This window comes from Leptosomus discolor, chromosome 8 (genome assembly GCF_034619465.1).
Source record: "Leptosomus discolor isolate bLepDis1 chromosome 8, bLepDis1.hap2, whole genome shotgun sequence".
Taxonomy (NCBI): Eukaryota; Metazoa; Chordata; class Aves; order Leptosomiformes; family Leptosomidae; genus Leptosomus; species Leptosomus discolor.
In genome coordinates, this window is record NC_141398.1 from 49,867,224 (window position 1) to 49,894,647 (window position 27,424).

General features: G+C 41.0%; 2 protein-coding genes across 2 annotated transcripts in view; one reads left to right on the top strand and one right to left on the bottom strand.

The window, feature by feature from the left end:
* Positions 1 to 5,777, bottom strand: part of ANKRD27 (ankyrin repeat domain 27) — a 34,343-nt gene extending 28,566 nt beyond the window's left edge. The window contains exons 1-8 of the mRNA XM_086468950.1: positions 5,652 to 5,777; positions 4,397 to 4,507; positions 3,235 to 3,391; positions 1,656 to 1,810; positions 1,277 to 1,336; positions 1,127 to 1,180; positions 973 to 1,038; positions 39 to 115 (exon numbers count right to left, since the gene is read on the bottom strand). Coding sequence (XP_086325076.1) covers positions 39 to 115; positions 973 to 1,038; positions 1,127 to 1,180; positions 1,277 to 1,336; positions 1,656 to 1,810; positions 3,235 to 3,391; positions 4,397 to 4,507; positions 5,652 to 5,753 — 782 coding nt within the window. The 5' untranslated portion in view covers positions 5,754 to 5,777. The remainder of the gene's footprint in view (positions 1 to 38; positions 116 to 972; positions 1,039 to 1,126; positions 1,181 to 1,276; positions 1,337 to 1,655; positions 1,811 to 3,234; positions 3,392 to 4,396; positions 4,508 to 5,651) is intronic.
* A 10,687-nt stretch (positions 5,778 to 16,464) lies between these two features.
* On the top strand, positions 16,465 to 17,178 carry RGS9BP (regulator of G protein signaling 9 binding protein). The gene has a single exon (XM_009961710.1). The coding sequence runs from the start codon at positions 16,465 to 16,467 to the stop codon at positions 17,176 to 17,178; it is 714 nt and encodes a 237-aa protein (XP_009960012.1).
* Positions 17,179 to 27,424: the final 10,246 nt, after the last annotated feature.

The window sequence follows — 27,424 nt, forward strand, 5'->3', positions numbered from 1 at the left end:
CTCAGTGACTCTGAGGAGTCCACAATCTTCTCTCTCACCTGAGCTCAGGCTTCACTCCAATGTCTTTTTGCTGCAGATCTTGAAGGCTCCTCGTGATTTTGTTAAAAGCAGCATCCTAATCAACAGAAAGGCAACAGTTTTTCTAAAATGCACTAGGTTAATGTAACTGACCTTTAGCAATCAAACTTCATAGAATAGTTTGGGCTGGAAGAGACCTTAAAGATCCATCTAGTTCCAACTCCCTGCCATAGGCAGGGACACCTCCCACTAGACCAGGTTGCTCAAAGCCCCATCCAGCCTGGCCTTGAACACTGCCAGGGGCAGCCACAGCTTCTCTGGGCAACCTGTTCCAGTGTCTCACCACCCTCACAGTGAAGAATTTCTTCCTAACACCTAATCTAAATCTCCCCTCTTTCAGTTTGAAATCATGACCCCTCATCCTATGACTACCCTCCCTGGTAAAGAGTCCCTCCCCACCTTTCCTGTAGACCCCCTTTGAGCACTGGAAGGCCCCTATAAGGTCTCCGCAGAGCCTTCTCTTCTCCAGGCTGAAGCAGCCCAACCCTCTCAGCCTGTCCTCATAGGGGAGGTGCTTCAGCCCTCTGATCATCTTTGTGGCCCTCCTTGGGACCCACTCAATCAGGTCCATGTCTTTCTTACACTGGGGGCACCACAGCTGAACACAGTACTCCAGGTGGATCTCATGGGAGTGGAGCAGAGCAGGAAGACTCATCTCCCTTGACCTGCTGACCACACTTCTGATGCAGCCCAGGATGCAATTGGCTTTCTGGGTTGCAAGCACAGACTGCTGGCTTATATTCAGTTTTTCATCCACCAGCACCCCCAAGTCCTCCTCCGCAGGGCTGCTCTCAATCCACTCAGTGCCACTCATCGGGATTGTCCCGACCCAGGGGCAGGACCTTGCACTTGGCCTTGTGGAACTTCATGAGGTTGGCCTGGGCCCACACTTACCTCACTTGCCTCAATAGTCCCCACATATTTAAAGACTAGATCATAAATAGCATGGTGGATATACATCTGTAGAAAAAATATAACAGTACTTTAGGCATGAAAGTGGGAGTTAAAAATAGCTTGCTAATTGTTTTCCTTTATTTCAGATGCTTACTTCAACTGCTTGTTTAATCAGATTCATTTGCTCTTCTTGCTTTGCAAGCATCTTCTAGAAAAGGAAAGCCATACAAACAGCAGAGAAAGTTAGATACCTTATTGCTCAAGTAACACTATGTACTATGCATTTAGTGAAGTAAGTGTTTACCAAGTGCGAATCTCTCAAAAGATGCTGCAGACATTTGGTATAAAGTGCATTAACAGAATCCTAGAAGGGAGAAAAGAAAAAAGCAATTAGATTCAGGCTAGTCTGACTTGAAGCAACAAGCACAAATAAGCAAAGAAAGGAAGTCTTCCCTGCCTTAGAAGCATGCACTATGGTAAGATTTTTAGCTAAAAAATTGCCTTTACCTAATAGTTAATATGTGGTAATTCACAATTAAAAAAAAAAATCTACTTTCTCCCTTCCCACGTTCCTCAACTCTATAGACTACTCTGACATAGAAAAGCTCAATAAGACAAAGATATCCAAAACAGTGAAGCGAATTATGTTTAGTAAATTAAACATCAAGAAGCAAGATACTGACTATGTAGTGGCGGAGGCTTTTCCTTTCATGTTCTTTAAATGTTCTATAGAAAGATCCTATATATTTATCAAATCTCTCACAGTGCCTTCCCAAGAATTCTCTAACATCTTCAATATTTTTAAGAGAATAGGAGTTTGATGAAGCTGTAGATTCACCTAAAATAAAAGCCAAGAATTAACATACAGGTTTAATATGTATGCATGGTAGAGTACTTTCTGTCCCTACATTCACAGGGAACTTGTGTGCAATAAAACGTACCTTTAACTGAAGGTTTTACGTATAATTAAAAGAATTTAACACATCACATTTAGAGTAGGCTTTCTTACCTTTTACGTAAAGCGTTTATTTGGAATAGCTAAACCTGATTTCTCATGCTTTTTTACCCTGGGGTTAATTTATTGCCACACACACAACTCAATCTGAGCGCAAAACAAGCTTGAAAGTAGAAAAGCACACTACAGTATTGACTGAACGTCCATGCAGGAAGTCCATGTGCTCTAAGTGAGCTGTAAAAATCCCATCTTGGATCTTTTACGTAACCTATACTTTATTTAGATACACTTTCTCTGAATGAGAGAGCAAAGCTGCTTCATGTAAACATTAAACCATATCCTCACTTAAAACTCACTGTTTTTTCAAAAAATTTTTTGTAGGCAAGTCTTTCACTTGCAATCAAAGGCAGACAACTAATAACAGGCTTAGATCTCATTCATTTCAAATTACTTTTGAAATTATCAATTACCTCACTCCTGAAAGACTGCTATACAACTACATTAAGTAATGGCCAAAAAAGGAATGCCATAATAGTTTTTTAGATTTAGATATTTATAGAATTTAAGTCTATATGTATGCCAGCTTTTTCTTTTTCAGAACAACTTTCACACTTCTCTCAGTATTATTTTCATACTACCCCAGTATTATTTCACACTGTCATTTGTTTCAAACAGATATCCTTATGTATTCAGGAAGACTAGAAGTTTTTATGTCAGAAAAAGCATGTTTTAAGAAGCTTCTCTTCCTTTTAATAGGTAAACACAGATTGTTACCCAAATCCACAAGGAAATCTTGTTACATTCACAGCTTTAACAGTAGCCTTGAAAATAGTGTTCCAGCCTTATCAAGAGAACTTTCAGTACTAGGACAAAAATTAACACGGACTACCACCAGAAGAGCTGCTACATAACTATGCTGATGAAGTAATCATGAAAGAATCTCCAGCTTTTTGTGCATTCACGTTGCATCTCAAGACACATGTCACATTTAAGAGTAAATCCCTTTAAGTAGTCAGCACTAAACTGAGCATTGCTAAAAAAAAAAAATCACACTGGGTCAAGTATTCCACTGATGGCTTTTAGTGCTGAGACTGGTGCATAGACCCTACAGAATGAAGTTTGCCTGACAGAAACTTAGTATTTCTCTCCAGCAGCATATCAACATCTGCCCCAGCAGACCAATAAGTGCCGAGAGCTTTCAACCAAGCCAACATTTTTCAGAACAAAGGAAGTGTACTAAGCATATCAAACGTACTAATTTGCTCACTATGCAAACAAGACCACCAAGTTAACACTTCAATACATACTTGAGCTTTCTGTTTTTTCCAATGGATGAGCTATGCATAAAATACTAAAGCTTTCTTCTTTTTCATTGTAAAATGTTTCCTCAAAAAGAACAGGTACTGAGAGATGATAATTAAAACCAGTTCCTAAAATGATGAGGTTTCCTTGTATGAAGATCTCCTGAAACAAAACAAAAAACAGGTCAGGTGTAAAACTCCACCAAGAAAGTTAGTCTCTGGCTTCTGCATTGAACAGTTACATTTCCAGGGAAAGGAGAGAATCTTGCAAGACAAGAAAGCCCCAGATTCAAGAGTTTTCATATTCTTGTGCTTTGTAGACACTGAAAGAAAGCCTCCTTCAGTCTACAACAGCTAGCTAAACCTTGCTTATACCTACTTTCTTTACAAGTCTACTACTAGAGATTTCAGACAATCTCCAAGGTCCAAATGACCATTCGCAGATTTTAGAGCATTTTTAGTAGAAGAGAAATTGAAAAACAACTTAGAACTGAGGCCTAAGTCCAGCTTCAGAAAACACCACACATCTTGTCTACATTTCTCACTCAGCTTTATTTTCTCAAGCAGCTCCAGTGAGGACATCTGCAGTAGCAAGATCTAGATGACAGCCTGCAAACAGGTGCAAGGTCTCTGACTGCACAATTACAAGTGAAAAAATGTGATCCTATGCCACATTAGCCTTAGTTATCATAGCTTCTGCTACGTGAGTCCGTTTCTACTCCATTTACTGAATTAATACATCAGGCCTCAGATACAACTGGATACCATCACAATTTTGTATTAAGCCTTGGTGAACTTGCATCAATGTACCATATAGGCAGGCTACTATTTGCCTGAAAGCTAGAAAGACAGTTCTTAACTAAGTGATAAAGGCACTTCTGCCACACCACAAAACACAGATAAATTGTCAAAGTTGCTTCAGCAAAGTAGTAAGCTGAAACCAGCTTACACAATTATTCTTGTATATAGGCCAAAACACAGCTTTTGCTAGAAAGCAGTATATCCCTGAGAACTTTGGCTTAGATGAGCAACTTAGTACTGTTGCCAGTTAGCTATAACTCCTAGCTACCTCTCCTGTAACCATTAGTTCACATTATCAGTCATCAGTTGCAGCAAATCATTTATTGGAGTGTCCACAAGATACATTCAGATATCAAAACAGAAATACCTTTCCATTTAAGGTCTGAAAATTTTCTTCTAGCGGCTTCAGAACATAAGATTCAAACTGGCAGGTAGAAAGACTGTTGCTTGAAAGGCTTCCTTTGCATGGAACTAACACCTAAAAGAGTTACATCATGCTTTAGAGATAAATGCCTTGTATCAACAGCTAACCACCAATAGCTTTTGCACCTTAGAGGCAAGCAATTGAATCTGGCTTATAAACATTTACTAGCAAATGTGTAGCAGCTATAGGTGCTTTTGTTTAAATAAATAAAAAGGAAAGTCCATTGACAGACTCACAGAGTCCAGTGATTAACCTAGAAGTTTCATTTAGTGACTTATCCAAAAAACTATGACAGATGTAACTGAAGCAAACAATACTGAGAGGAGGAGATGAAATCTTACATTACAGAGCACCAGTCACCTTAATGACCTAAGATTAGGCAGATAAAAGTGAAGTATATTTTCAAACTAAAAAAAAATCCATCAGAAAAGAAAAAACTACAGTAAAAAACACCTTGGGTCTACTACACATTAGCAGTTGGAGAGAAATTCTTAATTAGAAAGCAACACATTATGAATACAACAAACACTGTATACATGCTGAAAAGAAATATATGTCATGGTCAAGGAAGAGAAGCATAAAGCAAGTGGTTCTTTCAGTACTCAGAAGCCTTCCAAAATGGTGTTAGAATACAGCCAGAACAGAAAACAGATTTTAGCGTTTCACTAATCACATCATCTTAAATAACACACAGCCGAAACAACCCTGTATTTTATAATCGGGTAACAATAAACTCCAAGTTTAATGTCATCTCCGCACAATTTTGGATGAAGACTGCAGAATAGCCAGATTAGAAATCTGAAAGACTGGAGTTTTTATTCCAGCTCAGTTTAATGGCTTTGTTTTGCTATGTAAAATCCTGTCAGAAGTTAGGATTGTCTGTTCACCAGGGATTTCAAAGGTCAATCCCATTTAAAGTTACAAGCAAATGGGAGAATATGTAACTTTAGTTCATAGCAAAGAAAATAAGCTTCCTGTAAAGTTTAAAAACACCAACTTTGATCTTTTATTACCATGCAATATATCAAGAGGTCTGTGTTAGGAAATAACAAGCAACTTAAACTAAAAGTTGCTCTGTTCCACTTCCAAGTTTTGTAGGCTCATACTAATCTTTGCATGCATCATAGCAGGCATATGATTTAAATTCATATAGTTAATATTTAATAAGCAGCTTTTAAATCTACTTATTTATACTTACAATACCATGGAGTTCTGCAACTTTACTGCATAGATCAGGACGCCGCTTCTGAATGGCCAAATAGAAGGGATTTTTCAAGATATCTTCATCATACATAGCCATATGGACTTCAGATATTTCAAGGAGATTTTCTAAAATATATATGGAAAGCGGTTAGTGTCATACATGGTATCTGTTAAAATATAATATTTGGGAATACCTAGGGGGCAGTTTGATTCTCCTTATCTAAAAGGAAAAAGCAGTTTCAGGTCTTGGTGCAAGCAGTCAGTGGCACACGTAACTAATAAGGTCGCTATAGTTACTCAGAAGATATTCAGAAAGATTATTTTCCATTAATATATATATTTCTAATTATGTAGTTCTCTTCATGATGTCTCCTTAGGCCTGAGAGGTGTTGAAGTCTAAATGCATGATATGTTTAGACAAAACTTAGGAGAGGAAAGATCTACATTATTACTTTGATATACAAACGAACTCAGACTGCTAAGATCTAAAACAAGCTGAGACACATGAATTAACAGTTTCTTTACAGCAGATTCTTGTGCATCACAGGACATCAATGCTTTTGCAGTATGCTCAGTCTTAAGACTCACTGGTCTAAATGGATTCCTGACCAATACACATCAATGAGACACCCAGACAGTGTAACAGGAACCCTTGTGAAAGGCAATCCTCAACTTTCCAGGGAAAGTGACAGGAAAGAGGTATACCAAGGAGATATGAATATCCATATCATAATTAAAGTCACTGTGAAATGCATCATTTGTGGTCATCTACATCACAGTCAGTTCTATGACTTTTCCCCTCATCCAGCTTCCCTTAGGAATCAACAGAAGCTGCATGATTTCCTTATGCAGTTTCAGCTGTATGTCCTAGGAAAGCACGAAAACAACAGCAGAACTTTAATGTGAGCAAGCCACCCTTACACAAACAGTACGCCCTTATTTTCTTAAATGTAGAACTATGCCTAGCATGTTATTTGTTCAGTGTGAGCTTCTTATGCTTGTTCTGTAGCACTTGTAATATCTTCCTAATGCTGTACTGCTAAAAAATGCCTCTCATGGAAGAGGCATGAAACCATTGTATGGCAGTTTGATAGAGTGGAAAAACGTACACACAACCCCCATCAAATTTTAGATAGCCTTTGAGTTTCAGCTATGCTGTTAACTGATCTATAGACTGTTAGCTGACCTACAGTCTGGTCCCTCCTTATAATTAGGCACAAGGAAAGCTCCCTTACACAAACATGAGCTAAACCCAAACATAATCAGCTAAAGCTGAAAGCAATTTCCATTATTAAGTTATGACCAGTTACTTACAGCTTGGACAACCTCAGCCTCAACCACTGAAGTTTAGCAGTAGCAGATAACTGCCTCAGTTTTCCAGTGAAGTTCCAGATAAAATGGTTCATCTGCTTTCAAAACACGCAATAAAAATAAGGGCTTCTACAAAAGAATACCAATTCAGCAGTCCCAAAACAGAGGTCTTTGGAGCACAGATATGAAGTTTGTTATCACAAAGGGGAAGAAAATGTTTGCTCATTGACACCTTCAAAAGACTAGCCAAGTTCAGGAACCATGATACTTCAAACTTAGAAATAGTACAGCTTTGCACAAGATCTGACCTACTACACTGCCTGGGAAACAGGATAATCACCAGCAATTCCACACCTGAAAACTGCTATAAACATTCCCTGGCAGGCAGCTGCAATCCAAATGCAAGCTATAGGCTTCCTCAACCAGTAGTGGGGGAAGAAAAAGCAATGCAAGCCCAGAGGCAGGTCTGCTGCAGGAACACAGGTCTCACCCCTGATCTGTAGAACACCAGGGCTAAGACAGACTTTAATAAGCAGGACTGGTTAGCTACAAAAAAATACCCTGCCTGCTGAGCATCTGGCTAGGCCACAATTCCAAGTAATATCTTCAATGACTGCAGCTTACAGTCCAAACATGAATCTGAAAATTTATTCACACATGTGTAGCCTGCAAAATAGTCTGCCACAGCAAGACTTATTCTGGAGTCCCACATCCTTTTTTGGGTGCTGCATTTCAGAGGAGATGAACTGACTGGAGGAGAATCTGAAGTGAGAAAGGCAAGAAAGCCCTGGAAGAAGAATCCAAAGAAAATGAAATGCAGCGATGTTGTTTAACATGAAGAAACTGCATGAAACAGGTAAGATTTTTTTCCCCAGGTGGATCAAGCTCTCCCTGAAGGGCATTTTTTTCCACATCTGTAGAACAAACAGGCCTTAGCTGAAGAACACAGACTCAGATTACAGATCAGGAACACCTTTCAAAAGGCAGGATAAACACATGTTTTAGATTGTTTGGCAAAGCTACCGAAGTCTCATGTTGTAAATCTTTAAGAACCTGTTAGACCACTCCTAGAGGTGGTAATAGACATCATGAAGCTAGGAGTCTAGATTATACCGTCTCTCAGGCATTTTCTAAATCAAGCTTTTATTAATGTAGTTGGCCCACTGAGGCATCTTCATCTGCCTTTTTATTTCACAAATTCATGTTCAGCATCTGCTCAAGCAATAGATGAGACTGCTTTGACCCTCCTGAGGACAGCGATGGCGAAGGTATTAGCATACCACTTACTGTGTCAGGGAAAAAAGCACACTGACACAAGGCAGCAACCAAGCACGAGACTGCAGACAAAACTGCAGTGCACAAGAGTTCCCAATTGGTACAGCTATATTGACACTTCTTCAGCTTAACAAATCTTTAAGTTCAAAGAGTTCTTCTCAAAATAGGAAGAGGGAGAGAAGAACACATTCCACAAATCCTCCTCATCTAGAAACCTGTATCTCACCATCAAAAAAAATCCAATTTATTAGCTTTGTCTAGAAAGGAATTAAAACCAACATTTTATTCCCTAGCAAAACAGATGGAAGAGATTTATGGGAGGACAGGAGCTCCCACAGAAAACCTGAGCTTATGAAGCTTGCTTTCTGTATGATTGATGTAGCTCTTAAATCATTGCCTGCACCTGAAAAAAATACAAGCAACTAGAGTACTTTAAGAATCATTTCAGCTAACAGATCATTACAGGAAGAGCTTGAAATTATAATCCTCAGTTCCTGGTTCATGAGTTACACACCACAAAACTAGTTTTAAAACACTCAGTTCCAGCCATGTAGCTTCTTTTACTACAGAACAGTATTTCTGAATCACACTTGTGAGCTCCAGCAAAAAGTGAAAAGAAACTGCATTCAAACATTGAATTCTGGCACTTTAGCTACTGTAAGGCAACTAATAAGCCATCAACATGCTGTACCCCAATAAGGAAGCTAAAACTTCTAGTTCATATGGGTATGTCACCCACCTTGGGCAGAAGCAGACCACGAACTCCGAACTGCTCACTGCATGCATGTTCCTACACAGCAGGAAATAACCTCCACTAGCCAAATTAGTTTGAGAATCACAATTCTGAACTTCCTTCCCTTTTCTCTCTCCCTTACCCCTGCAACTGCTCAGTGCTACATTAGTGGATAGCTATCATACCCAGTTAAAATGTGGGTATAAAAAGCAAAGGTAGAATACTCACTAAGTGAAACAGCTAAGTTACCATATTCACTTGGACCTCCTTCACCTATCCACAGCATTCTTCAGAGAGGCAGAAGTGTGGATGTATAAACCATCTACAATTCAAGTAGTTACAGAAAAACAAAGGACTTTATACTAAATTGAAACAGATTAAGTCTACAGAATCAAGAGAGTGCATTAAAGCTTCCCCAAATTTTGGCTTAGGCATTTTTGCGATTAAGTCAATTTCTTTCTACCCCAAAAGTTAAATGCATCTGAAAACATTGGCTAATGCATTGCTGTAATTTGAGGAATGCATTAGAATACTCCATTGAGAGTTTGTTGGCAGAACACAACATCCAACTTCAATCTAATTTAACTTGGGGGGGGGGGGGGGGGGCAGCACCATGGGGGATATGCACTTATTCTCCTACATGCACCTTGGACAGCTTTAGATTTACTAATACTAAGAACACAAGAAATGTACAAAGTCTTACATACATCACCAGAACTGTTTAATGCTTAACAGAAAGCCCACTAAAAATTCTCATAAGCCATATTCACTATGAAGTTTATTATACTCTATCATGCTGAGCTGTAAAGCAATACACAAGTGTTAATGTTATAGAAAAGGTTTAAATGGAATCACTTACATGTGTGGCTTCATGCTTGTAAACACAGAAATAGCTCAACTTGCTGGAAGAACAGACACTACCTAATCATAGAATCTAACAGGCATTATGTTATTGTTTAAAAAAAACAATCATCGCCTTAAAACAGCCAAATCCTTTCTAGATTAAGATCAGAATGATAATTCTGATGAGACAACTAATATTACAAGGGATAGCTGAAGTGAAAAAACATATAATAGAATCTAAGCACATCTGTTTTCTCCAAAACACTGGAAATAGTCTTATGATCAGGTACCAAAAATAATGACTACGATTTAACTATGACAGTTTATTTTGTCATTGATGGTCAAGTGAGGTACCTTTTACAGACCTATCAGGTTTCAGTTCCTCTTAAGAAGCATTTTGAAAATTAGACAGCCATTAAAGTAGAAGATTTCCCTGTATTTGCATTGTTACTTCACAGTTACATCACATCCACATTCAAGCTATACAACTATTTACTCAATTCTTAGGCACATCATCTTCTGAACATCCTGCTATACCACTATTAAAGGCCTAACAAAACACACTGCTTAGAAAATGCCTTTCATTACAGAATTAGGGATTCTATATACAAACACTTCATTCAATGCTGAAGAGTATAAAATTCATTTTTTCACTACGGCATTTTAATAATGCTTTGGCAAAGACAGTAAAACAGGTACTAAAGTTGGCAAAAATTATTAGCCTCATTCAGTAAGCTGAAACCCCTCCATGAGACAAAGTTGGGATATTACACTGTGATGCTAACATCAAGTACAGTGTCCTCTCCACAAAAGTCCAGCTACAAAGCAGCAGAATGCCATGTTCTCCAAAATCCAGATCCATTAGCAGGTAATGTTCAAGAAGCATAAATTCACTGAAGTTTACTTACGCAGCAATACTGTGAAGTTCCACCCCTCCCTAGTTTCACAGGATGACATCCATTTCATCTTAGCATTCAGACTCTACAACAGTAACAACTAAGACCAGTAACTAGAATACCACTTGCTGATGAGGAAAAATCAGAACAAGCAGCAACTTATTACTCAACTAAAAGATGTTTAGCTCAGAGTAGCAGACAGACATTCCTGGTAAAGTTTGTATGCATATTTATTGCACTAGGAAACCGCAGAGCTCTGCAAAAAAAAATAAGAGGAAGCAATTGCTCCCTAGTTATAAATTACTTTTTTTACACAGGTGGGTTTTCCCCCCCTATTTAAGAGCATCACTTGTTAGCAAGGACAGCCAAAGGTAAGCACATCTTGAAGCACTTTGCAAGCAAACAGGAACCCAACAGTGGAATTGAACTAGTCTCAGTCCAAATAAAAATCTAGTTATCCCTTCAGCCACTGTTACCTGCACTATTACTCCTCATTTACCCCACTTCTCAGCAAAGGTTACAATCTGGACTTCAGCCCTCAAATCAGCATTCACCACAAAAAAAAACAACAAACAAAAGATCCTTTTTCTGTTTCTGAGCACACCAGAAACCTTACTCCCTCCCCTAACAGAAGAACACTGAGCATCTTAACATAAAATGGCTCCAAGACATGTTCTAGTCCACCCTACTCACCATGAGAGAGCAAAGGAGGAAACAATCTATTCCTACCCCTTTTGGATTCAGCTTGTATTGATTTCTGTGAAAGTGAAATCTATCAGAATAACACCTCTGAATTATCAATTATAGAGTGGTGAATTTGCATCAGTCATCTCAAGGCGTCCTAGCAACCAGCAGAAAAAAAAAGTTTTATGATCCCAGAACATCAGTCTGACAGCAATGGAACAGGGTCTGGAAAGGAGGGGTCAGCAGCATTCCAGGAAGACACTCACTTCTCTCAGCATCTCCCCTTCAGGCACACATTCCTTCCAGTGAAGGGTTAAGAGCTGGTACAAGATATCAAGATTTTGGTTTTGTCTCTGCCCAACACCCCCCAAGCCCTATTTAGGCCTTTCCTGCCACTGCTCCCATCAGATTTCTCAGACAGACCTCCCCCAAAGACCCTACAGCACCTGGGGAGTATCTTGCAGATCGGTTTGTATCAGTTCCTCATGCAGCTTTTCATTATGAACCCTGCCTTGCAAAAGCTAAAACTGAGCTGATTCTAAAAAGTAGTAAGAAGGTTCCCCCTTTGTACTCTAACAGTGCATTTCCACTGTAGTTTGATGTGGACACATTATTCTTATTTGTCTCAGACTTGAAGGCAAAGAACATATTGGCCTGACTCTCCAGTCACCTGTTTCTTTCCTCCAGAGAAAGCACATTTTGAGTGACTCATCCTTCAACAGACAAGCTTCCCACTTCTATCCAGTCACTTCCATTGATTTTTGAAATAATCTTGTCATTAGCCAGTATTAGGAACAAGCTGCATTCTCCTCTTCACAGAAGAATAGAGACTAGAGTTCCAATTCTTGCAGCTTTAGAAATCCACTAGAGCTGCAAAGAACTTTCATTTTTCGGCTTACTTTTCTATTTCTTTCTTTTACTATTAAAACTGCATTAAATTCTCAGATGGGGAACCCTGAGCTATTCACAAGCAAGCCCTGGAACGCAGTGCAGAGAATGCTGGTCAGTGAACCACATAAACAATTACAAGGAACATTTAGAGGAAAAACATTAACACACAGTACAAAGTTCCCAAAACAGCTTCTCAAACAAGGATGCTTCCTCCAAATATTAGTGAGCTGCACTGCATTACTTTGCAATATTTGGTGCAGGCCATCTCTGCAGGCTTGCAGAGGTGACAGCACAGGTAATTCTTTGGAGGGGGGCAAGAAAAACTAAGGACTTGAAATACAAGGATAAACAGTGCTTTACTTACACCAGTTATTTTGATTCGTTAGTTACTGAGGCAAGACAGTAGTGTAATTCCCCGGCCTATGTACTGAGGGTTACTGCTGAGATGGGTGTCACAGAAGGTAACACCGTATCTTGACTACGGCATTAAAGACCACCATTGTTCACAGCAGACCACCTAGGGTTGATATCAACTCTAAGACTAGCAGCAAGTCGGTAAAGAAACCAATATGCACAGTCAGACCCAGCAGACACCACCCACAGAAATACAAGGTAACTGAAACCAGCAACCCTGTATCCCACTTACCTTAGTTCGGACTGTCCTTAGACCAGACAACTGGACAGGAATTTAATCCATTCTCTGTGCACCTCAATAGCAAAACCAAGTCCTTGCAAGCCAGCACTAAGTCTTACCTCATCATTGCAAACAACTTAAAACATCAGACCATTACTAGAATATCTACTTATGAAAAACATTGTAGAATTACACTAGTTTCTCAAGGGAGCAGAACAAGGATAAGAAAGGCTGGAACACAATTCGTCAGGTAAGTTCTTCCAACTAGCAAAAGGAATTATTTTAACCACCACTGGTGTTTTGATGCTATGTAATGCACCATACACCAGCCTGAGGTAATTAAGAGCTCCCTGACAGTAAACACCATGACACAGACATATCAGTCTAACATTCTTCCATGATATAAATTAAGATTCTTGCTATGGATCAAATCCTCAAACCAGCCCATCAGGCAAGGCCTACGTACCACTTAAATAAAACAGACTTGTATTTACCTACAATTCTACTTAAAAGTCTATTAAAATTATGATATAGCATTTAACAAGTAGTGATGCTCAAGAAGCACCACAGAATACTTTGCAAACATTTTTAAGGGTACTGGCATAGGAAGAATATGGTCACTAATATGCAAGAAAGCCTTTCCACAGAACCAGGAAATACATTTCTCCTACTACTCGTTATGCTGCTTCCTAACTCACTTCTAAGGATTTTTACACTCCATTGTAATAGTTTTCCCAGGACAATATTTCAGCCGGCCAGTATCTTGTTTGAAAGCCGTATCAAGACTAGGATTTTCAGAACATTATGCCTGTCTGACAAACTACAACTGCATTTTAAGAGTTTCCACAATCTACCTGAATTGGACAATTGCATCCAGCTGAACTTAATTTAGAACTAATCTAAATAACAGCCTCTTTCTTCCCACATGACACACCTAAAGATGCATTTAGACATTATCTGATACAGATTATAACTGCTGCCACCTTCAGCTTTAAGTAATCACATGTTCCTGAAACAATCCCCCCTCCCTCCCCATTTCAGCTACTTTCAGAGCGACAGTTTTAAGATTCTGGTGTGCCACAATGAAGAGTAACTTTAGCGATATGTGGCAGACTTTAAACACAGCTACTATACACACACAAATATGCGTAATTTAGTGAGCAATAAGCTTAACACTTAAGTCACATCGGACTCCACATTCAAACCCAGAGCTAATCCTTTTTCCACCTGACAATGATTAAGCAATTATAAGACTTCACTTATAATCAGGTCAAAATCATCCTGTATTTCTTTACTCCTGCAAGGAAACAGGCATTATTGATTCACTGCTTCTAGGCTACCAACAAATTGGTATAGAACCACACAGTTTACTCTGTAGTAACTTAACAATCTACAGAAGTTAAAAGGTTGTTTCTTCCACAGGTGGCAACCTGCAGCAGAAGCTACATATGGCTTAGAATTAGGGCCAAAATTAAGGCCGAACAGCAAAAAACTCAGTGGAGTCCAAGCTACCAAGATCCAGAAGGAATATAGTCTAAACAAGACTCTAAGGGCTGGGCTCAGCACCAGAAAGCCAGTCTGCCTGGACTCTGCTCCTCGTAGCAAGTTACCTTGGCTCATAGCACACACTGTGCTACACGGGTGGCAGGATATGAGAAAGGCTTATGCTCCCCCTTCTCATGGGAAGACATCTTCACATCTTTTCCAAGTTATTACAGCATCAGAAAACCACTCTCTTACCCACAAACACCAAGACATATGCAGTAGCATACGTTATGACAAGTTCTGCAGAAGTGCACTTTGACAAAGATGCATCATGTGCTAGAGACAACATAGTTAGGATTACTACGTCTCACTCCTCTTCCATTCCGTTCTTCTAGAAGGTTCAGATGTACATATAAACACAGCCTAGAGTCCATCACTAATCATTATATTGTACTTCAGCACATTCACAAGGGTAGTTCGTGAGGCATCACTTCTGCTAGCGAGGAACTGGTGTGCTTCCTGCCCTGACATGTAACTGCCTGACGGGAGCTAACTGCAGGCACTCCGGATCGCACACCAGCACTGCCCGCTGGCCTTCCTCAACGCCCAGCGCAAAAGGCGAGGACAACACGAGTCCTTCCCCAGCGCTGCCCTGGAGCGCCTGCGACACGGCGGGGCCGCCCCAAGTTCGGCAGGAAGCCGACAGTACGGACCTCACCTAAACAGCCGACGTGGCTGGGGTTAAGAGAAGTTCAACAACGCCTTAGACGTTCCCGCCGCTTCACCGCGGGAAAGGAGCGAGACGGAAGGCAGGTGCCAGCGGGACCACGGGCACGGTCGTCTGCCATCCCTTCGTGCGGCCGGGGTGCCTCCAGCCCGGCGGCGCCGAGCGCCCTACTAGACCGGGAGCAAGCGCGACCCAACCCCGCCGCCGGCCCCCGTCGCCCCGCGGCTCCAGCCCGGGAGCAGGCCGCGGCGGAGGCCGGCAGAGTCCCCGTCCACCGGCCAGGCCGCGGCCGCGCTGCTCCCGACGCGCGGGCCCTGCCCCCCTCCCCGTCACGGAGGGGCGGGAGGGCACCGCCGGGACGACGCCGGCGGGGGGGCGGCGGCTGCCCCGCGGGCCGGGCCGGGCGGCTCCCCAGAACAGGTCCCGCAACCCTCCGCTCCCTTCGGCGCGGCGGAAAGCCGTCCTCCCGCCGAGAACCGAGCCGGGGGCGCCGGCGGCAGGAGGGCTACTTACACCGACAACATTGCCTGCCCTCCTCCCCGGCCGCAGAGAGCCGCCGGCGGCCCACCTCCCCCAACCGCTCCGCGCCTCAGCCAAGCCCTACCGGGATCCAGGGCGGGCCCGGCGCGGCAGCAGCGCCGCACGAAGCCAATGGCCGGGCGCCGGCGGGGAACGAGCGAGGAGCCAGGCAGCCGCCGCGGGGTCGGGGCCTGCGGAGGCGGAGCCTGCGAGGGCTTATAGGGCCGGGCCGAGCCGCACCCCGGAGGCCGCGGGCGCTCCCTGCGCGGCGCCATGTGACTCCGCGGGCGCCCAGCTGGGACGAGTTAAAGGCGGGCGGCGGCGGCGGGGCAGTGGCAGTGGCACCGGCAGCGGCACCGCACCGCACGCTGCCAGCGTCCCGGCTTTCGTCCTCCAGAGCTTCATCCTGCGCGTGGTTTTTTTTTCTTCCCTCTCCTCGGTGTTTAGCACTTTTCAAAAAACGCCGCCGGATCGCTGGCAGCGCCGGCTGCCGTTCAGCGCGGGGCGGAATGAGCCGCCCCGGTTCTCCTGCGCGGTGGCAGTAGCGAGCGGGGAGCGATGCTGCCTGCCCCCCGGAGCTCCCCGCAGCCCGCTCAGGCTCCTAGGGGCGTCGGCACTGCCTGAGCAGCCGGCGGGGATGCGAGGCGGGTAAGAGGGTGCCGAATGCCTGCGCGACGCGAAGCTACCGCTTGCCATGTGTGCTGGTAGCGTCTGGCTTTGGCAGCTCCCCGGTCCCGGTACCGGGTAATCGGGGCGGAGTGGCAGCAGGGCAGACCGGCGGGGACGCAGCCCCGCGCCGCCGCCGGGATCATGGTGAAGGAGGAGTGCAAAGCGCTGCTGGACGCGCTCAACAAAGTGACCGCCTGCTACCGGCACATGGTGCTGACCATCGGCGGCACCTCGGACTCCCAGAACCTGCGGGAGGAGCTCAAGAAAACCCGGCAAAAAGCCCAGGAGCTGGCGGTGGCCAACAGGAACAAGCTCACCACGGTCCTGAAGGACAAAACCGTGAGTAAGGAAGATAAAGCCGAGTTCGAGAGGCTATGGGTGATTTTCTCCACGTGCCTAGAGATCCTGGAGATCGACATGAGGAGAGCCCTGGAGCTGGGCCACGAGTTCCCGCTGAACGTCCCCAAAAAGCACCTGATCCAGACAGGCATGAGTGGGGGAACCTCTGGTGTAGCCGCCAGGGCGATGAGCGTCCAGAATATGAAATACGAGGCTGAGCACAATATAGACGTGGTGGATTTGAAAGACCTCGAAAACGAAATCAACCAGGTAGGAGAGATGATGTACGAGATGGAAATGAAGGTCAATGTCCCCCAGTGGACAGTAGAGGCTAAGCAAGACCCAGGGGCTGAACTGAAATCCACCATCAGCGTGGGCGCTTCTTCTATTGGCATGATCTCTGTGGAGGAAAATAAATCCTTCTGCGATATCAGCAAGGTTCTAGCGGGGATTATTTTTTCCGCTGTGCTCATTATCGCTATTGTCCTGGCAGTGTGCGTGGTAAAACTCTCTTAGGAAGGTGCAGGCTCTGCCAAGAGCGACCCCCCTCCAGTCTGTCTTTGCAGTGTTTCACCCCTCACCTTTCATTTCAAAACGGGTCACTTGGATGAGCTGAAAATTTAAACCTAGCACTTGAAAAACAAAGCAGAACTTCTGCCTCTCAATATCCTAAAATGCACGTTTGTTTCTTCTTGCGTTTTGAAGAGATGCAAATCAGCCTGCAGAATAGGATGTCTTCATCTGCTGGACTTGTAACGGTTAACTGTGAGGTATCAGGGTATTATCACTACTGGCTATAACAGGGATTTGTCTGCTATTAATAGCTCACTGTTCTCAGAAGCCTGTATTTTTTGTTCTTGAATAGACTGGTGTTTGCTGTTGGTCACTGTTTACAGTATTTGGGAGTAACATAAATTTGGAGGCTAACACAGGTGTTGTGTCTGACAGAGTGAATAGAATACATGGGGGGGGTTTCATCAAATACACAAAATGTTATTTCAGTGGAGGAAAGGGGGAAGGATGAAAACCCCACTAAAAGAATGTAAACAATCTCTATTTAAATAAGTTAATGGTTGCAGAGGGGGGAGGTGTGGAGGAGGATGGAGAAAACAAAACAAACAATGTTTCATACCAAATACTGTTTGTTAATTTAGACTGGATTGTACAGAACCCAGTTGCATGGGTTGTCAGAGCATACACAAATGACTAATTGGTTTTCAAATCCAGAGCGAAAAAAGGGGGAGTTGCATGTTCAGAAAAATAGTAGCAAATCTCGTGGTTCTCATCCACATTTACCACGATTTTGTCTTCCCCTGCAGAATGGCTGATTCTTTACCACTGGTTCAATTTTTTCTTTCTGTAGAAGCAGTTTGCACTTCACAATTAACTGTGAAAATAGAAGCAATGAATCTACCCATAGCGGAAGCAGTAATTTTTTAAAATAGATTTTGGCAAACAAAAATTATGTCAAGTTAAAGTAGACCTTTCTAATAACCAAAAGAGATCACCTGTCATGTTAACAGGCAGGGATTGATGCCTGTATATGTACGGTCACATTTCTGCAAGTTCCGGAATTCTTTGCAGAAATCCAGACAAAGCTAAAAAGGTGTCTCAGTTTCATATCTCATTCATGTCCAATTAATCATGTGGAAACAGGAAGCCTGTAGGATTGGTTTTGGGAGGTGAATGCAAAAGCACCATAAAACTTCACAGTGCTTCCCTATAAAATTGTCAACGTTTAAATGTAAAACTGGGGGGACCAACTTTGCAGAGAAGCTCTATGTTTTGTAAAAGGACTGATGTATTATGGTATTTATTATGTAACTTATGGAAATGTCTGCCATTATTGTGAACACACACTATCCACTCGAGAATGCTTGGTATGTACCTTACAGTGCCACAGGTGTATGAGGCACTCCACAGGGAAATATGAAGACCCTGTAATGTTGGGGGTTTAATACATTATTATCTTCTGCATTATTATGGATACATTATCAAAAAGTAAATATTGGACATGTTTTGTGAAGTTACTAGACAGTAGTCTTCATGCTTGCTAAAATGTTGACAACACTCATAAACAGCTAATATTTTTGAGTAAAGAATGAAACACTTTGAAAAACTGCAGCAAATCGTTTCATCTTTGAAACTTAAGAGAAATGGATTTGAGGAGAAAGGTGTGGGACAAATTTGAGCATGGTCACTTGTAGGTGAGAAAAAAACATAACGTAGGTGAGGAAAAATAGTAAGTGGAGGCCTGAATTAAAGGCTACTGACTATCATGATGTTGAAGGATTATGTGAGTTCTGCACATTGATCCAGTCTAGCTCCATTCTCGTGGGAATTCAGTTTTATAAGATGACTCCACATTCCTTTCTATTGTATTTCACTCATTCCATTGGATGTGTTTTATACGTAGTTAACCTAGGTTCGTAGAGATCCCTGGCAGCATTCTAACAAAGTCAAGCCTGTATTTATTGGTGCTACTATTTCGGTCTGTCTAGACAAGATGTAATTGCTGTCTGTTGATTTAAATGAGATCTCCTTCACAATTGTATTGGCTAAATATATTTATGGAAAATACAGGAAAAGCTGCAGGAGGATGTACATATTTTGATCGCCACCACTAATCACTAAGGATTTCTGGGTATTTTCACTCTTCGCACTCTACTTAGTTCACACAAAGGTGGACAAGAAGTTGGACTCCGTTCTGTGCTTCTTGAAAACTCCATGTTCTATTTAACCACGTTCTGAAAAACCAAGTAATCCAAGTCAGATTTCTGGTGGATAAGAAAATGGTAACACGTACAGCATTCATTATCTTGGTATCCTGAAGTGGGTATGCTGTTGATCCACAGTTAGTTGTGTAGAAGAATTTTTAAGAATAGGTAATCTCACCTTCAAAAGCAAGCCCTAGTGAGCTGGTAAATTGTAAATTTTCAGTCCCTTGCATTTTTTGGAATTTGGATTTTTGGATACAGAACTCAAAGAATTAATATAAGTAGCCTATAATTATGTAAGTCTTGCTTCATTATGAGTATGCACACAATTAGTATTTAAAAGATTGGACCTTGGAAAAATAATGTATTTTCAAATCTTAAGACAAAGCTGGCTGCAGATTTATTCATCATTAGTTTGTTCCTAAAAATCTGTATCATCTTATATTTAGGCTATCTGAAATTAAAAGATTAAGTAGAATTCTAAAAGAGGATTGGCACCATCTAAATGGATAATGTTCCTGACATTAATCTCCTACACTTGATACAAGTGTACACTCAATGTGACAGAGTTCACAACAGCGCACAAAATCAAAACAATGTGAAACCACCATTGCCCCAAAGTACTGATGCGTCTTTTAAACTTAGAAATAAAGAGATGTGGTAGATTTGCAGTCTTCGTTTTTTTTTTTCCCCACTGGAATGCAATTGGAAGGAGACTAGAAATGCTATTTTTATAAGTGAAAAATGGGAAATCAAACTTCAAAATACTCTATGATTCTATATTTAAATAGCACGATGAAAATGCAAATACTCTTATGCTGATCAGTGAATGAGAATGTTACTATGTTTTCAGTACAAAAGATGGTCATTGCTTAAGTTCATTGTTGTTCTACTTCTGTTCTTTTGTCTTTATTCACAGGATACACACATTAAATTTGCTGTATACTAAAACCTTATTCCTGACTTGAATTATACTGGCTTTGCCTGTGCATGGTTGGTATTTTCTACAGTTTGAATAATTCAAACTTGTTACTGTCACTATTTATTTAACTTAAAATAAAGTACATTCTTATAATTTACTGGTTGGCTTGCAGCAGTAATTAAAACCAAACAAAAACTGGAATATTAATACAACTTGTCAATAAGCTGTTAAAAACAACAAGCTCCTATTTCAACTGCAGGAATAAAACTAACCCGCTAAGCCCTCTCATTACAGTTTTCTTTACATAAATGCACCCTTCTCAAGCTCCCGAAGTTGAACATAGTGGTATATCTTAATTTATACTGCAAGGGAATCAGCAGTCTGGAAAGTCAAGAAATCTCTACCTTAGGTAACAGCTACAGTAACTTTTAGGATAATAGGGATGACATTGCCTTCAGCACTGCTTGTTTAGTGTTGCTGAGTAAAGTGTGGAACCATTGGCTTAGGCAATTGAAAACTAGAGAACATAATAGACTGGACTAACATATTAGATCCTCGCTGTGTCAGGATCCAAACTGCCCCCTTTCAGCCAGCAAAGCTTGCATTCACTTCAGCAAAAGATAGACAAAATGTCAGCAGCGTGACATTTGGTCCTGTGGTATTGACAGCAACAACGATCAACAGTTGTATCAAACTATCAGAACCGAGTCTGGTAAATGCAGCAATTTGTAATTTTATTCCAGGATATCCAGTATATCACCATAAAAACCTCTACACTGTTTTTCAGTTTACTAACAAAATTAACACAGAACCATAATTAGAGTGATTGTCCTTATGTTGCAAACAATGTAACATCCAACTTCAGCATTATGAATATGAAATACAATTTTCAAAATTCCTCATGTAACTATTTTTTACATGAATGCAATTATTTAAAAATGGACTAAATAACTGATGTCATTAGCTTTTGGATTAAAAATTAAACACTTGCTTATTGTTTCTAGTCTGAAAGGATTGGTTATGGGCTTTCTTCTTCTCTTACAAGGTTTGTGTTGTTTATGTACATTTTCCAGAAATACCTTATATTTAAGTGCTAATGGAACTCCTAGTCAACATATTTACCCTTCACAGATTTTCATTATGTAAAAAGTCATTCAGTAAGACCAGTGGATTACAGATCTCTAAGTGCTTTCTCTCAATACGATTATGTAAGTCATTTAATGCAGGAAGAGATCTGGACAAAATAGTAGTCTACACGTGAGCAGCATTTGCTATGGTAAGCATACAATAAAAGTGGGATTAGAAAAGAATGTCTTTCCTCTAAAATTATCTGCATGTGTTGAGGGAAGGACAAGAAAAGGAAGGAGATGGATATATGTAGTAAATACGTCTTCATCTTACGTTAGCAAAGTATGCTTTTTGTTAAATATGATATAATAGCATCACAATGTTAAACTATAGCTTCTCTATAAGAAGGTAGCATCTTATATCCAGTGAGATAAAGAATATAAAATATCCCTGAGCGGAACTGACTGCCCATTCTCTGGATAACTGAATACAGAATACGAGTAAAAATATTTTGATTTGCTACATGTTGATACTGATTTTACAAAAGACAACCCTTTTCTCTCTCTGTGTCACACTACAAGGGACTTTCTATTGGAAGCAGATGGTCCCACAGGCTGGATTCTCTCATCCGTCCTGACAGCTTGCTGCTGCAGTACTGGGATGCGGGTGGAAATGTAGCTTAATCGGCTACCACTGATTAAACCTGTGGAAAGGTGAAAAGTCACATGGCATTTAACCAGCATGAAGGCTCTTCTGCATCTTCTCATATAGCCAAGCACAAGCATTTCATGCTGCAGCAATGTGACTACAAGCCACGTGGGCAAATACAAATAAAATTACAGCATCTCTGAAAACCTGTCACCCACAGAGGCTAGTTAGCAAAAGCAATTATGTTTACTGCTCAGTTCCAGTAGTTTTGTCAGAATATCTACTGTGGTTTTCCTAAGTGTCAGAAATCGACACCTTGAGCCTCCAGAGGGTCAGATGGGTTTTGGTTTGGGTTTTTTTTGTTTGTTTTGTTTGATTGAACTGTTATGTTTTCCTTTATGCTGTATTGCACAGCATTATTTATCACATACTTACTAATAACATCTCCACCAAATTAAACAACCTAACAAATGCTTTAAAAGCTAGATGTAATTCAAGTGCACAGAAACGGCAGTCACAATCGTAGAATAAATGTGTGGTCTGTTATTTTGGTCAGTTTTCCAACTATGCATTAAAATAATTACTGAAGTCTATGATCAGTCAAATGCACACAAATGTTCAAAGGACATATACAGTTGAACTCATTGATGTGTCACAGCATTAAGGAATTACATTCGCTTAAAAAATCATGGGTTTTTTGTAAGAATAGTAAACATAAGGTCATACAGCCACATGTAATTGTATTGAGAAAAAAATTATTTAAAAATTCAAATGCAATTTGTTGAAGAATCTCTATATAAATAGCATAAACCTTGGGGGAAAAATCAAGTGAGATAGGTGGAAATGAGAAAAGAAGACAAATGCAAATATTTAACTATTTATACCATATAAAATGACTGAGGAGTACTTGACACACCAAACATGATACCCTCTTAGCAACTTAATCTAACATGCTAATTGCATGTGTAACTTTATATATAAATACACATTTGAGTTCTGGGTCCTAGAGAGAGTGGTCTGAATCATTACTCATATAAGCCATCACTACTCAGTTCAGTGAGAAATTACATGTGTGAACACTATTCATGTAATTAAAAGCTGCAGAACTAGAACCATAATTTCAGTTTTCATGAAACACGTAATCCATTATGCATTTGTTGCAAGTAGAACATTTCCAGTTGTTAATAATATCTGTAATGTAGTTTTCCGATCTGCTTTGATTCGTTGGAATATTGTTTTGTATGAAGGTAGCTACATTTTTTTAATTATTCTTTTTAGTCAATCTATATAATGGTGCTCTAATTATAAACCTGCATTTCATAATTTGACATTTATTCACATTTTGGACACAATATTTGGAAAACTATACAGTGAATTATCTACTTTTTGTATTATTTGTTGTCTGCCTATTCACTGATGTTATATGAGCTAAACAATCTAAAAGCTTTAGAATGTCACTTTGAAATAAGCCAGTTTAAGAAGTAGTAGACATGCTCAGTGAAATCTCTTAATTTTTTGATACTTGAGGTTGTAACAATTTGTTTGATATAGTGGACACTACATATGCATGGGGACAAAGCTTTTACCAGATGCACATAAAATAAACCAAGAATTGACTTAGTATAATCATCTCCAACTCACAGGACAGCATGTAAGCATTGCAAAATAATGGTGGACCTTGTTTTTCATCTGAAATTGATTATTACAGTGATGTGATCTGCCCTGATCTGTATGTGAAAAATAATTTATCCAATGATGTGACAAAAAGGAATGAAGTCGTTCTGTTGCTAAGTATTCTAATCACACAAAAAAAAAACCCCAGAAAGCTAATTTTACAATCATTTCTGTATCTAGTGACCTCAAATCTTTTTTTCTTTAAACAAACTAATGTTTTCTTTTTCTCATAAGCAGTAACTGAAATGGAGAGAAAAATGGTGCAGTAACCTCCACATTGCTGACTTATGACCCCGCAAAGAATTATTATCAGTGCAATAATCTTACGGTGTTTCATTTAATGTAATTTTGGCATTGCTTTAGCAGGGTTTATTTCTTAATACAGCACAATCTGGTTTTGAAAACAACCTGAAATACAGAAGTTTGTTTGGTCCATTAAGTTAAGAATCGTATGTTCTGGCATACAAGGAGCATGAAAGGCAGTCAAAGTCTTAATTTTTAAGCAAAAATATATTTTTTTAATCATTTAATTCTAGAGGGGACCTCTGACTCCCCAGCCTTCTCTCTTACATCGTACTGAGTGTCACACATCTCTCTAGCTAATTCTTGCTATGGGGAGACTTTTCTCCAAACTAGCCTCCTGTATTCCCAGCCTACATACTGGCCCTTGAAGCATAATGCCAGATCCCTGCTGAGTGTAGGACGCCCTTGTGCTGGAAGGCTTACACCACAGTAATGGAATAAAGTGGTATGCTTCATTTAGGATTGGCAACCCTGAGTAACAGATTTTCTCAGATTTTTCCATTCTTTCTGAAATCACTTGTAACGCTATACCAATTTTGAGTATAAGTGAGATGAGCTCTGCATTTTAGCAGAATATATTGAAGAAAGAAATCCTCTAAGTTGGGGATGAAGAAATTAAACATGCTTTATGCATAACCTTACATCTAGTTTGGCTTTAAGACATTTTCTGTATTCCTTTGAGCTGCCTCCAGCAAGTTAGCTATAGCTTTGAGAGCAGATATATGCACACTCACAGCACTTAAGCTTTTGCCTTTCTTCGTAGGAAACTGGAAGGGGGTAAAACATCCCTTTGCACCCTTGATCTTTTCACACAGAGTTTCTGAGTGTTCATCCTTAGAACCTCCTCACCTCCAGTCCTGATAAATGGGTCAATGAAAGACTCACATGGTCATATGCTCCCGGAATTTTGCATGAGATGACTTCAGCTCTGTCATGAATGGATATTGAACTACTCTTTGTAAGCCAATACTGAAAGGAAGGTAAAAAATTGCGATCAACAGAATGAATATGCTGACCCTTGGGGTAAGGAATGTCATCCTTCTTAGGGGGAAGAGAAGCCTTACATGCCCTGGCACTGTCTGGAAAAATACAGCGGCTGGAGTGGAAAATAATGTTTGCCTTAACTTGCACTTGGCTGTCTTTGGTCCCAAAGGACTGCTTCAGAGGCTGAGAAGTCATGAACAATGCTATAACCACACAACTATTTTTCTGTCGACAGCCCTGGTATTCTGTGTATGTTTGAGGTTGTGAACAGCAGCGACTACGGCAGCCACATATTCAATTTCCACTCCCCATGCAAGAATGCCTATGAAATTAGATCTGCTAAATTTAATACCAGTGGATACCAGTGAAACCAGAGGAACTGTTTTCCAGGGTATTCCTGCTTTACATACTAGCACTTGTGAGACTTTAGACTGTGATAGGGTAAAAAAAAAAAAAAAAAAAGGTAAAAACGTTCAATTTAGAAACTTAAGATATAATCTGCACTATTTTCTATTACAAGATTTTTGTAAAGATGTCCTGAAATAATGTTCCAGGCATATCAGACATTGCATTTTTGCCACAGTAACACCGTTTTGTACAGGTGCTGGTATTACAACTGATTCAAAAATGGCACTGTTCATTACTGGTACACGAGTACTTTCTACTTAAAATGCCTTTATGCCGAAATGATCTGACATAATGGACCCTAAATCTTTTTGATCAGCCTTCAAGCTCATTGGACATTAAATCTTGAAAAACCTCAGTAGTTTATTAACATTTCACCAGTTAAGCAGCTTTTAGATAAAGCACGTTCCTAACAAGATGTATACTTAACGCAGTAAAACAGGTAACTATACTAAGAGTGCAAAAGGCAAACAAATACAAGGTGAACATCATGATTTTAGGTTCAAAATGCCTTCTACTAGGAAACAGGCACATTAGTGGACCTTATGCTTCCATTGCCTAAGATGGTAATTACTGATGAGCAATACTGACTAAATTAGTGTAAAAAAGGAGGCTAGAGTTTCCAGATGTCCTGGTTTTGCTTGTGTATTTGGTCATGACGAAGGAAAGTAGAAGGAGGGCAGACTTGTATGTCTGGCTATACCACAGCTGGTGTCCTGCCCGTTTTCATATAACCAGCTGGCTGGCTGATCTATTCCCTGCTAACTGCAGCCTAGCGTCAGGAAGAACTTATGGCCCAGCTGTGTCTGTGTAGACCTTGACTGAATTTTTGGTTCTGTCAGTTGACATATTCCAGCATCCCACTGGTTTAATTGCCTCTAAACATCATTTCAGTTATGGTGAACCACATCTCACAGGCATTAAGTACATGCTCAAACAGAAAATAAAATGGCTAAGTTGTCAGAGGCATGTGCAACTATGTGAGTATTTGCCAAAATGGATCTAGTAAGAGAAGCATTATGAATAGGAGGATTTTCCATGTTACATGCAAATAACATTCTTACAAAATTTCTCAACCTGTATCATCAACTTTCTTCTGCTTAAACTCCTCACAAATTAAAAAAAAATAAGTGAGGAATCGAAATCAAATGCTAAATTAATAAAACAAAATAAAATGTTTCCTAAAGTGAAGTGTCTGTCCAAAGGACTTTTTCGAGGTTTTGCGATCTTGCCTGTATATCTTTTTTTTTTCCACATAGCACGGTACTTAAAAGCCTCAAAACAGAAGAGCTCTGTAATAAAAATTAGTTAAAATTCTACATACTACTCCCTTTTGAAGTCTACTAGAACAAATTCAAACTTGGAGCATGACATGCTTAATTAAAGACCTAAAATTATTTCTGTCATCAACGTGCCTCGATGTGGAATTGAGATAAGGAGATTTCTCTGAGGCCAGCTGGCGGGTCAGCAGCAGTATTGTGATTACAAATCCGAGTCTTTGGTTCCTGACCCTGTGCTGATTCCTGGGGCTGTAACTACAGTCCCTTCAGCAGAATTCGGCGAGACCTTGGAGTCCAAGGCAGCTGTTCAACATTTGCCTCTTGTCCTGCTGCAAGTACACACAGCGCTAGGAAACCTCAGGCAGTGCGACCTACCCCAAGCCATAGCTGTTCAAGTAAACCCAAAGCCATCGCCTCGTGACTCTCAGGCGCTCGCCCTGTGCCTGTAAACCCTCTGTATCTCCTTAAGCTTTTGCCCTTTGAGGACACCGTTCGCCGGCTTAGGGCCGATCGGACTGAGGCATTACCGACCGCTTCTGCCAGGCCCCCATCCCACCGCGGCTCTGGGCGGCCCAAGCGCTCGCTCGGCGGAAGAGCGCGCTGACCGTCGCGGCCCAGGCCCGCCGCGCTTTCCCGCCCGCTGCCAGCGGTTGCAGTGGCTCCTCCGGGAGCCCAGGCGGCGGTGGCGCCCTGGCGACCCCGCGGCGCGATCGCGGCCACGGCCACGGCCGCGGCCGCGGCCTCCACCTCCACCTCGCACG